General features: G+C 42.2%; 1 protein-coding gene across 3 annotated transcripts in view; it reads right to left on the bottom strand.

Moving 5' to 3' along the window:
• Nucleotides 1–16,069, bottom strand: part of DUSP10 (dual specificity phosphatase 10) — a 38,979-nt gene that overhangs the window by 20,067 nt on the left and 2,843 nt on the right. For all 3 annotated transcript variants that reach the window (XM_063114100.1, XM_063114098.1, XM_063114099.1), the window contains exon 2: nucleotides 14,897–15,750. In XM_063114100.1, coding sequence (XP_062970170.1) covers nucleotides 14,897–15,707 — 811 coding nt within the window. In that variant the 5' untranslated portion in view covers nucleotides 15,708–15,750. The remainder of the gene's footprint in view (nucleotides 1–14,896; nucleotides 15,751–16,069) is intronic.

Raw genomic sequence — 16,069 nt, 5'->3', positions numbered from 1 at the left:
CAAAGTTTGCAGCCCAGAGAATACTGAGTATGAAGGTGTCAGAGGACTACCAGCCTCCAGACTGAGCATACTGGTCAATAGCACTTGCTCAAAGACCGAGTCATTTTCCAAGTCTAGAATACAACTAGCCAGTCACCAAGGATATGGGGTTAGAGAAACAAGCAAGTTGAGTTACAGCACTTAGCTCTTTCAACCACTGTGCCCCTAAAACATGTATCCAGATGCAAGGCAGTCTATTCTTGCAATACTGCAATGCAACCCTGACACTAACTAACCAGACTCAGCACAGGCTCCATGAGTTGAGGTGACAGTCCCCAACAAGACTGCCCTCACTTCTAGATGCTAGCCACAAGCTCAGGGGTTCCTAGGCCACCCAAACGTCTGACAAACTGGCTACAAATTCTGTGGTTCCTATAACCCTTCAGGTTCAATAGTTCACTTGGATGATTCACAGAGCTCAGGAAAGCACTATATGATTACACTTTTACCCTAAAGGATACAAATCAGGACCAACCAAATGAAGAGACACACAGGGCAAAGGCTGGGAGGGTCTGGAACATAGAGCTCTTATGTCCTCTCCCTGAAGAATCAGGACACATCACCTTGCTGGCACATCAATGTGTTCACCAACTAGGAAACTCAGCTGAGCTCTGGTGTCCAGAGTTTTTACTGGGGTTTCATTATTTAGGCATAATTGATTAAATTATTGCCCTTGTGATTGAACTTGATCTCAGTTTCACTCTCCTCTGCAGAGGAGGCTGGAATAATACAAAGCCCCAACCCTCTAATCACACATTTGGCCTTTCTGATGATCAACTCCTGTCCTGAGTCATCTTGTTAGCATAAACTCAGGTGTAATACAAGAGGCCCAGTGTGAGTAACAAATACACTCCCATCACTCTGGAAATTCTAAGGGTTTAGAATTTAAAATTCCAAAGGGCTACTTGTCCAGGAACCAAGGACAAAAGACAGACAAATTATCTATTATACAACTTTGTAGTGATGAAGGGTGTGGTCTCTGGAGTCAGAAAGGTCTGAATTTGGCTCTCTGCTATGTGACTTCACTCAGCTTACCTAACCTCTCTCAGCCTTGGTCTCCTCATCTAAAAATGGGGATAATGATACTGTTATTACTATATAGAGATTAGCACCATTTGATAGAAATATAATGCAAGGTACTATGTAACAAGGTTTTTCCCCCTAGCAGCTGCATTCAAAAAAGTAAAAAAAAAAAAAAAATCATAAAATTAACATTAATCATATACTTCCTTTAACATGTCTAAAATATCATCATTTCAACATGTAATCATTATCATGTAAAGTTTTTGAAATACAAATTCTGTGTATGTTTTACACATATGGCATATCTCAGTTTGGACTAGCCCCATTTCAGATACTTATTAGTCACATGTGGCTCATGGCTTCCAAATTAGATAGCACAGTTAGAAGAAATAACACTGTTGCTGTCCCCTGTAACTGAGTAAATGCTCAGTGCCATAGTCACCCTATTCTACAAATGTTAGCTAAAATGTGTGTGTGCATGCACACAGATACAGAGGTAGTGACCAATCACTAAAATCTTAGGACACTACAAGTCACACTGAGCTAGGACATCAGTAGGCTCCCACGAACATCAAATGGCCACTCTTCTCAGGAAAAGAAACACTTCAACTTGGAGCAGAGAGGCTCTCTTATCAATTATCCACAGTATGCTCATCTATTCCCATTCTCCCACATCTCCCCAGCACACATCCTAACACTAGCAAAATAAAGTAGTCATGGACAAGAGCTTTATGGGGAAAAGACCCCCAAAAGCAGTGTGCAGCCAGATGGGGACATCTGAAGGAGCTCTGAGAGCCTGGAGAGGTGGGAGGAAGGAAAACTGCAGGGAGGAGCTTTGGCTTCCTGATTCATCAAGCAGCCACCTCACCCTCTCAGGCCACCTTCCAGAGCCACTGCCCAGCCACCAGCTAACGGTACCCAGCCAATCGCCCCACTCCATTCCCTGGAAAAGATCTACACTGTGAATCCAGAAGAATGTCACTAGTAGGAGATTGATTTCAAGGTAGTTTTTTTTCTTTTTTTGGTGGCTGGCTGGTACAGGGATGGAACCATGGACCTTTGTGTTACCAGTACCATGCTCTAACCAACTGAGCTAACCTGCCAGCCCTCAAGGTAATTATTTAGGCAGCTTTAGAGCATCTGATTCTCAGGCCCCAAAGTGTTTTCAAAGTTATGTTTTTTTTTTTAATGCAGGTAATAATATGAAAGCTCTGTGCCTTTGAATGGTGGTGTCTCACAATCAGCTTCTCTCAATCTATGTAAGAGAAAGCTGCCCGAATACCATCACCCCAGCATCCATCTAGTTTCCTCCACTCTCCCTGGAGAGGTGGGGCTTCCTAGCTACCCTCAAGGTAGGAATGAAGAGATTCACCTCATGAGGGCAGATGAATGCATTTTTACATAATATGCAAGATTAATTATAATAAATTTAATCTAATTCACATATTTTATCAAGGAAGACAAGCTAATTATTTGGCAGAGAATTATCTCCTATTTAAAGGGCATTTTACCTCAATTAGGCAAAAAAGAACTAATGGGAATTGTGCTTCCATCCTGTCGTGCTCTTGCTGCCTGTGTTGGTGTGAAAACTCAGAAGCCTTCAGCTCTGCACTAAAACACCAGGATTTGAAAACAGCTGGGGGGGGCGGGGCGGGCAGTAAACACATATACTCAGCATCTCACAAAGTCTAACTCTTTATGTTTTTACTGTCCCTTTCAAAGCATTTATCAACAGCATAAAACTGGGAGTGACTCATATTTATGAAACAAGGAGCTGTTGTTGGCCTGGACAGATCATTCACTTCCACAATAGCTTCTGTTTTTTAATAGTGCTGAACGGTGCTTCCAATCTTCCTCACTCTGCCCTTCGAAGGAGAAGCCCAAGACGTGTGGCACATGCCTCAGAGTATGTGTGTTATACACACGTGTTTGGGAAGGGTGCAAAGGCCTGTGCTCGTGGGTAAGGACTTCCCTAAAAACTCACAACTTTGACAGGCAGTTGGCTCTTGTATTCTGGAGAGAAATACAAGAATGAAAAAGTGAAAGGGAATTAGGAAAGAAAAAATAAGCCCAAATTAGCCAGCAGCTAGCACCTATTCCTCTATATATGGGTTGGAGAAGATTCTAAACAAGGGATTCCCTCAAGAGGTTTCTTTTCTACTATCAAAAATTTGGAAACAATCTTAATTTCCATTAATAGGCATATTAGTTAAGTAAAATGTGGCAATAAAACAGCATTAAAGAAAAAATCTATGACAAAACAGGAAGCAAAGTACATGCAATATAAAGTGAAAATGAATTTTAGTTTCTGTATGAGAAACTCTGCAAAATATGTACATATATGGGTAAAGCATGAAGAGAATATGTAAAAATGAAACTAGGCCAGTCAGGACAGGTTAGCATATCATTTTTTCTCCTTTCTAAAATGTTCTTAGTATTCCAACAATGGGTATACATAAACAGTGTTTTCTAAGACTTAGTTTTGTAAGATTTCCTTACAGAGAAATAGCATATAGTTAGTTTTCCAGCATGGTACTGACTCAGAAAAAAAATACCTATGTAGGTATCTATTCACCACTCTAGAAACATTGAGTTTTTCCAAACCTTTGAACAGAAAGATCTGCTAAACATTGAAAAGTCTTTCCTACTTATATTTCACTGGTGGTGACGTCAAATTGTTTTATTGAACTAGATCACTCATATATATTTCTTGGATATAAGTAGATAATACGTTATTATTGTAGATATTAAATAATATAATTATGGTAAATTAAATAGATGTTTCTATTATGTGTCATTGTTTAAAGCACTTACACATATATACCTAATTTAATCTTCAATTGATCCTATGGGAAAAATGCCGTTCTCCTCCCCTGCTTTATAGACAAGGAAACTGAGGCACAGAAAAGTTAATTTGCTCAAGTTCATAATTATAGTAAATGGCAAAGTCAGAATTCAAACTCAGCAGCCTGGCTCTAGAATCTATGCTTTTAATCTCCAAACTATATTCCCCCTGCAAGACAATATACAAATTCCTAATAGGAAGGCCGACTGCAAGTGTTAGGGAACCTCAGATGGCTCATTTGACGGAAGGTCACTTAATAAGCTCATTTGAGAGGGAAAGAGAAAGAAATCATGGCGTGGTCCAGCCGAAACTGGGACCCACAAGTTTTGCTTATTTAATTACAACTCAGATACAAACCGAAGGATTATATGCCTGCCAGGATTTAAAAAAAAAAAAAAAAAAAAAAAATTCTGAACTAAGAGTTAGGAAACACGTATCCTATGCCAACTTTGCTACTAGCTACCTATATCCTCTTAGGTAAGTAATCAGTTTCCCTATCTATAAAATGGGATGCTTGGACCAAAGGCTCAATAAGGTCTCTTTCAATTCTGTGGTACCATGCTCCATGAAGAATTTCTTTTTTTTAATTCAACACACAGTGAGTGAATGCTTTCTGTGTGAGGGACTGTAATAGACTTGGTTTTTCAACATCTCTAAAGTCATCCTGCAGGTTGATGTGGTTCAGAAAATTCACCTTCCCAGGTAAAGGTGAGAATTTATAACCAAGGAAGTTAATATCCTTGAATGTATTTCAAACTTTCTTAAAACTGATTATTTTTATTTTTTCAGACTAAGGAATGATCATATTTTTAGATTTTCTTCTCCATTCACTATCTCTACCACCTTGATCACTCATGTCTTCCTCCCCCCATCCTACCACCGGAGGACCTGGGATGTTAGGAGTGACATGACAAAACTTTATGGTTGATATCTGAGAGGATGGCCACATATTTTCACTGCATGAAGCTGGGTGCCCTGTCAGGGAATGAATGCTGCTTCCAACACAGGGTTCCCAGGGTCCATTGCACTATTCTTCAAAGGTGTTCACTGTGCTTTTTCCCAGGATCTGTCCCTGCTACACCTCCAGATGACCCAAGCTGTATTTGTAGGCTGAGACTGTAGAAAGGAAGAACAGAGATAAGATGGGTGAGGAAAGGAGAAAACAGTAAACAGTATACAGTTTGATGGGATCTCTGTTCACTTATCCCAGAGAATTAACCTTCCCAAAGAGTAATAATGACCTTCTAGAGATTCTTTTGTCACATACTTGAGGGTAAAAAAAAAACTACAGTCAGCATTATCATCTAACTCTATTAGGACAGATAATGAATATAAAGCATAAGCAATCGGCTAGCTTTGGGCATCAGAGTCTTTGGGATGTGGGCATGCATGCCCACCACATATGCCTTCTTGCTATACCCAACTTTGTACCTGTCTTTCTTCTTTCTCATCTACTTCCCACTCTGGAAAGTGAGTGAGTGTATCAATAAATGCAGAAGAAGGCAACATCATTCTTGTACCCACAGGCTACTAGGAGAACATGTTCTAAGGGTAAAGCATTAAAAACACCCCAAGCAAAACCATAACAGTGCTACGCCCCACCATGCACCAGCTGAGTGACCTTGGACAAGTGCCTGGACCTCTCTGAGTCTCAGTCACTCATATATAAACTGGAGTGTCATTATGATATGATGCTTGTAGCAGAGTCTGGTATACAAGAAAGAAACATTTCATAAAGCTATGCGAACTGCTATAATCATAGTTCTCGAAAGATTCTTTGATCAGTTTGTTGCTCCTTAAAAAACTCTGCTATGACCAATACTTAAAATTTCCAAAGGCTGGGATATAATTTGGGGCAATGTCACCAGGAAGACAGCTCTACACTGAAGACTGAGAGTGGGCTACTCTTTTTAGCACTGGAATTTTTCACTTGAGGATACACAAGAAAACAGGGGAAGGAAGATGGTGTTGGAACTAAGGCACCTCAGAGACAAAGCACAGCTACAGCAAGCACAAGGAATGACATGTATTGCTCACTCTGAATAAATATGTGGCCAGCCAGAAAAACACTTGGACATTGAAATCCTAAGAACTGGGCTTCAATTCTCGTTCTCCCACTCACGAGTTAACAACCCATGAGAAAATATTTAATCTGTTCTTCAGATTCCTTATCTGTAAACCTGGAGACATAAAACTTCTCTCACAGAGCTGCTCTGAGAACTAGATAAGATACATGTATGACAGCCCATGCCCAGCACATAGAAAGCATTCAGTAGATATTAATTTTTTTTCAAGCTATCTAGAAAATAATTTTCTAATTTTAGGGATGATAGGTTGGTGTGACCCATTGTAGTTATATGTGATTAAATGATGCTTCACTGTCAGATTAAAATATCACTTCGTTAGAACTGTAAGAGCCATCCTTATCTTATCATGCAAATGTAGTATTTTAATAAAAATAGAGATACAAGACCCAAGAAAATGTCTCCTCTCCCTTCAGGGGAGGCTCTCTGAGCAGTCTGTGCCTAGTTTTATTTCAAGAGGGAAGCAGAGATACCGTAATGACCCATGGCAACAACACATCTTGACTGTGGGGCCTGGAACTTAGGGCCAGGAGCTTGGAGGACATGTTGACATGCTGCTGTCACCTGCAAGCACCCTCCGCCCTCACACTGCTCTTTTCTCTCCTTCCCCCTGACCGCGCCCCCCCCGCCCCCATTTGTTTTTTCTTCTCTTTTGCCAGTAGCAACAGCTGGTACTATTTAGGCCAAGAGTAGTGGACCTCGGGCTCTGATCCAAAGAATGTGAGATTATTTCTTCCATAGAATAAATATAAGGTATTAAAGAACCAGATCGTGATGTTCTGACGCAAAGTGGTAACTGCCTACTTACCTCGGGACACAAAATGAGATCAGCTGAGCTCACATTATAACTTGAGAGGTTTAAGCTCCTCAAAGGGACGACAGGCCTGACGTTACCCCTGGACCGGGCATCTCTCCTATTTCCTTGATATTAGAAATGGGCAGCAGATGCCTGGCAGGGTCCTCTCTGGAGCAGTAAGACGAGAAGCCTTTGTGGAAGCTCAAAAAGAGTGGGCTTTGGTTTGCTTTTCATTCAGGTCAAGTCTGGGGGCCAGAAAGGGGCCATGAGTCAACCTTCACCACAAATAAAACATTAAGGGCAACACAGATCATTTGACAAATTCACAAACACTTTTCCTCCTGTGAGTGATCTTCCACTTTGCCAGAGGCAGAGCACAGGGTAATAGCCTTTATCCTATATGAAAGTACCAGGCCTGCACAGCTCATTTCCTTATCCAAAAGCATAAGCTCAAGGTTCCTTTTCCTTTAAGTTGTTTAAAATATGCGGTGGGCTTGCTTTTAAGTAACAATGATACAGACATAACCTGAAAAAAAAAAATGATGCTAAGATCTTGTTCGTGGGTTATGCATGCAAACATCTAGAGTCAAATGCTTCATAATTAGAAGATTACATCAACTTGAATATAAATATCTATTTTAAAATGTCTTACGATGTAATCTATGTTGTGGTTCTACTCATTGTCTTCTCTTCCCCCCAGTTCTGAGTAAGATTGCTGAATTAGTAAGATTATACTCTGAATATGAGCATACAAAATAAAGAAACACCACCAATGAAAATTCGCCAAAAGGTTTGGGGGAAATAACACAGGCTTTGAAATCACAGACTATGCTTTCATCCTAGCCTTGCCCCTTAGAGTGGTTTTAAATTGTACTTGCAAACACTTTTTTTTTTTTTTTAAGTAGGCCAAAACCTTGTCTCTGAAATATGTTTGCAAAGCTTGTTTGCTTAGCACATCCTCTTTCCATAGACAGCATGCAGGGAAAATAAAGGCAGGCCTGTTCCCATCAGCAACATGTACAAAATTAGCGGGGTCCAAATTACCCAGGTTCCACTCCACCGCACAGAGGAAGCCAACTGGCCTGAGCTTTACAGGCACAACGAGCTCATATATTTCCTTTTCCATTAAAAACTAACAAATCATTTCTTTTCGGATCAAGACACTGAAAAGAAATTCTGTCGGTCCGTAATGTACTTAGAAAAGGGCAGGCTGTTTCTTGAAAAAGAAGGAGAAAAAAATGCAAACATGTATTTCCCAGGAGAACAACTGCTCCCTAACAAGACTGGGTGGCCGAAGAGGATGGAGAATAGAAACACGAACAGGAACTTCCAGGCAGAAAGGATCTGGAAGACTGGTCTCGTCCACATGTGCTCTCACTCTACCATTTAGATTATGAATGCTGTGACTGCAGATTCCTCAGCCTGCAGGCTGGTGCCTGGTACACAGAGGGCATTCAAAAAATGAATGAATCTCAGGTCGTACAAGTCGTACAGCTGTGGAGACCACCCATCAAAACGATAGGGACTGAGATGCTTGCGTATAGGTACATTCTGATACAGGTTTTCAGCTCTTCCTTAAACCATTAAGTTCCCTAGAAGTCAGAATTAAACCAATATTAACATCAGACCCATATTTCTAAGACCCAGGTAAATATCCAGACCATGAGCTACTGGTTTCAAATGTCCTTAGACTTCGGTCCTTTTAGTTCTAGACTGAAATCTCAAAATTCAAGAACAAAGGTATGAATACTTATTTTATATTTTTGTGCTATGCATTAGATACTGTTATTATTAGATAACAATACACACACACCCAAATCTATAGACCTGGCAAGACCTACTTTAGCACTAAAATTAATCATGAGTGTGACCTTGAACAAGTTATAAACCTCTCTAGGCCCTATTTCCATAAGGGCACAATGAGGAGACTGGACTGGATCAATGTTTCTCAAACACTGTTGCACATTAGAATTACCTGGGGAGCTTTTAACTCTTGATGTGTAGGCTGCACCCCAGATCAGTTTAATCAGAATCTTTGGAGGTGGAACTGAGCATCATAGGTTTTAAATCGCCCCCAGGTGATATCAATGAACAGCCTGTAGTGAAAACTACTGTATTAGGGGACATCTAAAATTCCTTCCCATTCTGAAAGCTGGGATTCTCCCGTAAAAAAAAGATGAGAGGACCTCTACTGAGATTAGGATTTCTACCCTTAGTATGTGTCTGTGTGTGTGTATTTTTTTTTTTAAACCAACTTGGATTAATTGCCTAAGCACTGCAATATAACACATTTTTATGCCCAAACTGCTCTCCAGCAATGCTGGGGCATGCAGACTGGCTGCTGCTAACACAGGGTCTAAGGAAGTAGGACCTGCTACTGGTTAAAGGTTCCTGCCCAGCCCCTGGGGTGCATGCAACAGAAGGTTGTGCCAGAGTCATTCTGCATTTGTGATTCTGTCACATCTCCAGATGGGTTTGCCTAAGGATTACATAGAAAATCGCACATATTCACCATTCTCCCCTCTCCTTTTTCCTATACACACATTTTGAAAACAGAATTAGGCAGCAAACAGCTTTATCTACTTAGTTTCCTTCCCCCATCCTGCTTTTTCAAATTTAATATCATTTCCTACCACTGCCAGGAGAGGAGTTGCTTGAATATGTCCTTGACAAACCAGATGGTTAACTTAACTGATCTGAGTTGGTAAGGTTAGAATGTTCACAGTTAACACACTCCCATAGTACTGTGCTTAGAGCAGCTTGTCATCCCTGTCCCCCGCCACCCTGCCACCAGCAAAGGTAAGAGGTTCATAAGGACATGGGAGTAGGGGTACAGGGGCCTAATTTATTGAGAGTCATCTATGTGCCAGGCACTTTATTTCATCCTGTGATGCTGAAATTGGCCCTGTTTTACAATAGAGAAAACCTGGACCTGAGAGGTCACTTGAACTGCCTAAGGACACCCACAGTCAGCCAAGCCTAGATTCGAACCCAGGTGTAAGTGAGCTACGCGCCACTCTGACGAGCACACATGAGGAACAGATGGAGCAAGAACAGGGCTGGCAGAGAGAGCTCACGTCTAGGGTTACCTTTTCACATACACTTTAATTAGGAAGCAGGATGGCATGCCCAGAAGCCCAGGGGGAGTGCAAACAACTGTCAGCAGCTCAGGGAAGAGGTTTAGGACTCGCTGATAGAAATGAGCAGCCATTCAGCTCACCCCTCCTCTTCACTCTCCATCTCATTCCAGCCAGGCTCATGAACCCACTCCCCTCCTGCCATCTACCCTTTTATAGTCAGACTACAATCCTTACTCCCAAAATAAATCGGCCTGATTAGAGGCCAGAAAAAGCAAAGCTTAAGAGTTTTATGCTTTCACTATATAGTTATGGGACATTAGTCGGACAGATTCATCATCACGTTTTTACAAATTCTCCTACAAATAAATAATCCTAGGATATGCCCAAATTACTCTGGCCTCTTGACCCAACATGGTTTTGCAATTACTTGGCACTCCAACTGTATGCTACTTAAATTAGGTAACAGTCACCAAGTTATTTTTAGGCCATAGCCACACACACACACACACACCCTGCTATACCTAGTTTGTTATTTGTACTCCTTTGGAAGAGGAGCCAAAAATTCCTTTTTACTGGCATTATCATTTCTGTCCAATCAATAGAAATAATAACATTGAGCTGCATTTATAGAGTGCTTGCCTTGTATGAGAAACTATTCTGAATATTTTACACACAAATTAATTCCTAAACTAACACTATGAGATAGCTGTTGTTATATCCTCTTTTTGTAAATGAGGAAACCAACTAACTATGGGATTAGGCAACTTGCCCAAGGGCACATGACGAGTAAGGCAAAAACCAAGACTAAAATTCAAGCAGACTAGATCCAAAGTCCTGCCTTAGTTTCTCTACCTTTTGCCATAGGGCTAGCATTTGGTATTTAGCCTTGGCTGTTAACTAGAGGTTCAGAATCACAACAGGAAGTCTGTAAACGTAGATATGACTTTATTTCACATATCTTAAAAAATCCCCCATAACATCCCTGAGGGGGGGACTCTTGTTCCCTCCTCTCCCTCCAACCCTGAAACAAAGCAGGAACAGAAAGAATATTTTCACATGGTCCCTGAGTTCTGAGAATAGCCATTCGCTCTGTCAAACTCTACATTGCATATATTTAACTCTACATTATATACATTGTATATAAATTCTACAAGTGAATATATTTCAGAATTCTTTTTGACTAGGGAAAAAAGTGCAATCTGCGTTGCTCATTTCTCGGTAGTTAAAAGGGAAAGTTTTATAATATAAAAATCTAACTCCATGTGTGATCGAAGCCTCCCTACATGTCAGCTGCCTAAACTACTGCCCTTTCCTTCCCTTGTTCCCCAATAAATGCCTCTGGTACAGAGCAGGCCTGACAAGATCATGGCAGTCAGTCTTTGTTTGTAACAGCGTGGAGCAAGTGCAGGCACAGGCTCTGACAGACAGTGGGGAAAGGGAGACTCAGACCCCAAGGAGGTGCCTGGGGCCCTCCTGCTCTGAGGAAGAGAAGCTTTTCCTTAGATCTGACAGCCAGTCAGCCATAGTGAAATTCTAAGTTTGAAAAACACTCAAAAATGGGTACACGACACTGAAGTATTTAGGAGTGAAAATGTTCATACTGTACCGTAAAATATCCCAGCTTTATTAAATTGAAAACATTCCATTTAAACATTAAACATACTTAAATGCATTAAAATGTTGTCTATACTATACTTTAAAACATTTCAACAAAAAAGAAAGAGAAAGGAAATAGAGAAAATATAATTGTTTAATCTGGTTGATAGGTATGGGTTACACTGTACACTTTTCTACTTTTCTATATGTTTGAAAATTTTTGTAATAAAATTTTTTAAAGTATATGCTGTCTTTAAGAAGGCGACAGCAGTACCCTTTCCTGCATAGGTAAATGACACATTACTCCCCTGAACCCAACTTTGCTGAAAAGAAAGGGAGCCTTACAAACATTATAGCAAAAATGGTAGCTCTCGTTATGGAGGGTCCAGAATTGTCCAGCCTTCTTACTCAGTTTGGCTAGAAACCAAGTTTTGGTTGATTAAAATCACCTTTGGGTAAAACAGATTGCAATTCTTTAAAAGACTTCACAAATCCCTAAATACTTATTCATTTGGATCATTTTTGCCAGTTTGAACAGAAGCACAGGTCTGACGCCATCTATTCTTCAGAAGAAAATGAAGCATGGATTCAGACATAGGTCACCAACAGGGAGGGGACTGTAAATTAGAACAGTAACTTAATCCCAGGGGCTTCCGTCCCTCTGATCAGTTTCCTCCCAGCCTGACACAGCATTACTAAAATGGCAACAGAGCAGCCGCTGGACTTGACAGGCAGCACCAAAAATGGAGAGCAGGGCATTGAAAAAGGGGGACATGAAACTTGGACAGGGAGGGTAGCAACCAGTGTTTACAAACATAAACCAGAGAATCAGATGGGTCAGCCATAAATTACCCGAGATTGTAGTGAAATCTCTGAACATAAATGAACAAGGCCTTGGAAGTTCCCACCTTATATTCTAACTACCACACCACCACCATCACCACATCTTCCCTGCAAATATCACTCATTGCAAAGTGGTACCACTACCACTCTTGCTGAAATACAGTCTTAGATCACCAAGGGAGGGTCACTAAGATAAGTCTCAGAAGAAAACCTGACCAAAATGTCTGCTTGACCCACTCAGGAGCCTGGGAGAAGGTGCTGGCCATGCCTTTTGAGGGATGCCCACCCCATGCTTCACCTCAGTCGTGCTATGGCATTAACCTCTGGTGTACCCCCACATGAAGGGCATTCTAATCCTGACCCATCTCTTTCCCTTCTTTTTCATCTTGGTCCCAAGTTTAGGTCATTCCCCTAAAAGATACCAAAATAGCAAGATAATGATAAAGTAAGTTACAGACCCTTTTGCTCCTGAACAAAATTCCCAGATATTTGAAGAAAAAGCTCAAAAAACTACAAATAATCCAACCTCTACCACCAGAGTGTCTTCCAAGCCGACCTCAGCGATGTCTCACCAACCCGAAAATGATGAGCCCTCGCAGCGGCCGCCCAGGGCGCCCAGGGGTGAGGTCAGCAGCGTGTCCCGCCCCGCCCTATTGAGGCAACCTCCTCTCCAAGGACAAGCCCAGTCTGCTCAGTCTCAGCTGCATCCACTGGAAAGGGGAGAGGAACCCCACTTTCATCAGTAGCACCAGGAGATTCATTTCTCAGTGATTGGCAGGCCACCTGTATATGTGACATTGCCCACTGCAAAATAGAGGGTAGAATCTGCAACTCCTCCTAATCACCCTCAAGTTCAAGTCCAGGGTCATCTTACTTTGTGGTGTTTGATACCTTTCCTCAGATCACGTGGACACAAAAGGCCTGCTTTTTATCAAGAAAACCTACTCAACATAGGAAAAGAGACCAACATGGGTACTGCTGCCACCTTCTTAAAGACCATTAGCTACCCTTCTCCTTGCTCCCCAAGACTAACTATAACAAATGGGAAATTTGTAGATGATATTTTCTCATCTGAAAAAGAAGAGACAAGCCAAGATCACGGTGAGAGAACAGCAGCAGAGTAAACCTACTGGGAATCACTCAAAGTTAACCAGACAAGAATACAGAAACAGTACAACACAGAGCTACCCAGAGGACATCCAAACATACTGGAGACCCCAAGAACATGCACCACGTGCCTGGGAGCTTCTGGAACTCTCTGCATACAATTCTATGATGTTCTCCTTCCCATCAGAGCCCACCTGCCCTAGGGAAAGACATATCTTTGTGGTAGTTGAGTTCAGTGAAAGCAAGCTTGAGAAGGAGCGTGGAGGGTGGGAAGGGGGCATTACATCGAAGGAATTCAGAATGATATTTCCAAGAGCACTGCTTAACAAAAGGCAGAAAGCACCATCAAAAAAACAAGAAGGAAAACAGCAAAGCTGTCCCACGAAGACAAAGTAACTAACTCGGTCATCCAAATGGTGAGTTGCAACTTAAATATGCGAAGTGTTCAAAGGAACCAAGCAACACCTTTGGTCAACACACTTGAAGAGACTGGCTAAAGATGTGACTCAGGAACTGTGTATCTTGGCTCAAAACATGAGACGGAAAAGAAAGAAAATGACTATCTCTCACTAGGTGAAGGACGCCAAAGAGGAGTGATGCACGGTGCCCCAGAGGACAGAGAGGTGCAGCTGGGCTGGGCACAAGATGAGGACTCCCCTGTTAGGTTAGGCAGTACTGTATAGAAAGGGCTCAGAGAAGAGTAGGTAATTAATTCCTGCTGAGGTGCAGCTCCACTAACCTTGGAGTTATTCTGCATTCAGTACACTGGGGCAGTGACCTACCACTCTACCTTGGGAGGAGCCATAATACCAACAGTGGCCAGGTCAGGCCAGAAAGAACAATGGACTGGCAAATGTTTGATAAAAATGTTTCCGTCCCCTTGGAGCTCTGCAGAGGAATGGATGTATTTGGTGAACTTACGTGCTCTATGGGGTCTTATAATAAGGATCTCTGCTGTTCTTGGAGGTCACTTTATAAACCGTATAAAAGCCAAGCTGGTCAGAGGTGAGAAAGAAGAATTTCCCACAAAAATAACTGGTACCTGTAGGTTTCCTTGTAGTTCACCACAGTTGCTGCTTCCTCTGTTCCATCAGCATTGGTGAAGTCTGAGAGATAATAACTTCCCCACTAGTTATTGATTGAAACAGAGAGCTACCAAAACAAACATGACTTGAGATACCAGCTGGTGGTATAAAGCCCCTTTTTTAGGAAGATGAGAAAACAGTCTCAGAGAGGTGAAATGACTTGCATAATGCAAATTAGAAGCCAAATCAAGGCTAGGGCCCAGCTCTTCTGGCTTCCAGTTCAATGCCGCTGGGTTTTTCTTACTATAACAAAGAAAGGGCATGAAAGGTAAGACAAGAAGAAAGTCTATTTTGGTCTTTGGTAGCCAGGGTAAGGAGAATGCTGTCACTTCCAAGAGAAAACCCAAAATGAACCCAGCTAATTAGGACTGTGCTCCGGTGGGGAGCAGGGGCATTACCTTTCAACACCAGAGGTTCTTTGCCTTCTCTCTTCAGGGACTCCAGGACTATGTGAAGTGGCTGGGAGGGCATCACTCGGCTCGGCTCATTGGTATTCTCATCATAAACTATAATTTCTTTGGAAAAGATCCTCTTGAAAGAGTCCTTGCCTTCCCTACAGGAAATCAAGTCTAGGACAGTGACCTTGCCCTGCTGCAGTCTCCGCCGGCTGATCTTATCGGCACAGTTAATGTGGACAGCTCCTTGGATGTGACTCTTGTTGTACTCCATGAAGGGCCTGCAGTCAATGATGACAGGACCCTGGCTCGGCAGGTGACTCTTGCTGCACTTGGTCATCTTCTTCGCCAAGTCATTTGGGTAGATTATTTTGATGCTAGCTAGCTGCTTGGGGGTCCCTGACACAGGGCTGCCCACCACACCTGATGGACTTAAAGAGGCTGTACTCTCATTGTTGTTGACCATCTGGTTAGCAGGACAGGTGGTAGAGGTTCCGATGGCAGTAGTAGCAGTGCCAGCAGCAATGGCTTGGGTTTGGGACTGATTGTCCTTGTCGTAGGTGGCCACAGTGCAGCAGCTGGCACTGCTGCATCCACAATTCAGGGAGCGGGCAGAGCCGCTGGATGAGGGCATATACGTCAGATTCGCAGCCTTGAGGGATACAACGGTGGTGGCGATGACAGGAGTGTGGCTGTTACTGCCTGGGGTGGCAGAGCCAAGGTAGCTAGAGTCTAAACAAAGGTTGAGATCCTGAGGTCGAACAGGCCTAGACAGTGCCACTACTACCCTGTCGTCTAAAGGAGACGGAGGCATGAGGAGGCTGAAAACTGGCAATTCAAGAAGAACTCAAGACAGTCTGTAAGGAAGGGGAGGGGAGAGAAAGAATAAAGTCATGTGACACAAAAGGCAGTCTCATCCAATCCCGAGGAAAGACCTTTGCATGCCTCCGATCAAAGTTGCTTTAATGCCCTTTACATGCCACTGTCAAAGCTTGAAACTCATTTTTATGTATTCAAAGAGGATGCAAACCTGAGGGCCCCATCTATCTGGTTGCTAAGCCTAAGATCAAATTTAGACTTAATGTTGTAAACATTAATGAACCTTTCACAGAACTACATCAAAGTTCAGCCTTAGAGAAGGTAAAAAGCACAAAGAATTAGAAAAGCTGAAGACAA

Source organism: Cynocephalus volans, chromosome 11, assembly GCF_027409185.1.
Source record: "Cynocephalus volans isolate mCynVol1 chromosome 11, mCynVol1.pri, whole genome shotgun sequence".
Taxonomy (NCBI): domain Eukaryota; kingdom Metazoa; phylum Chordata; class Mammalia; order Dermoptera; family Cynocephalidae; genus Cynocephalus; species Cynocephalus volans.
This window is presented reverse-complemented; position numbering and strand designations above follow the sequence as displayed.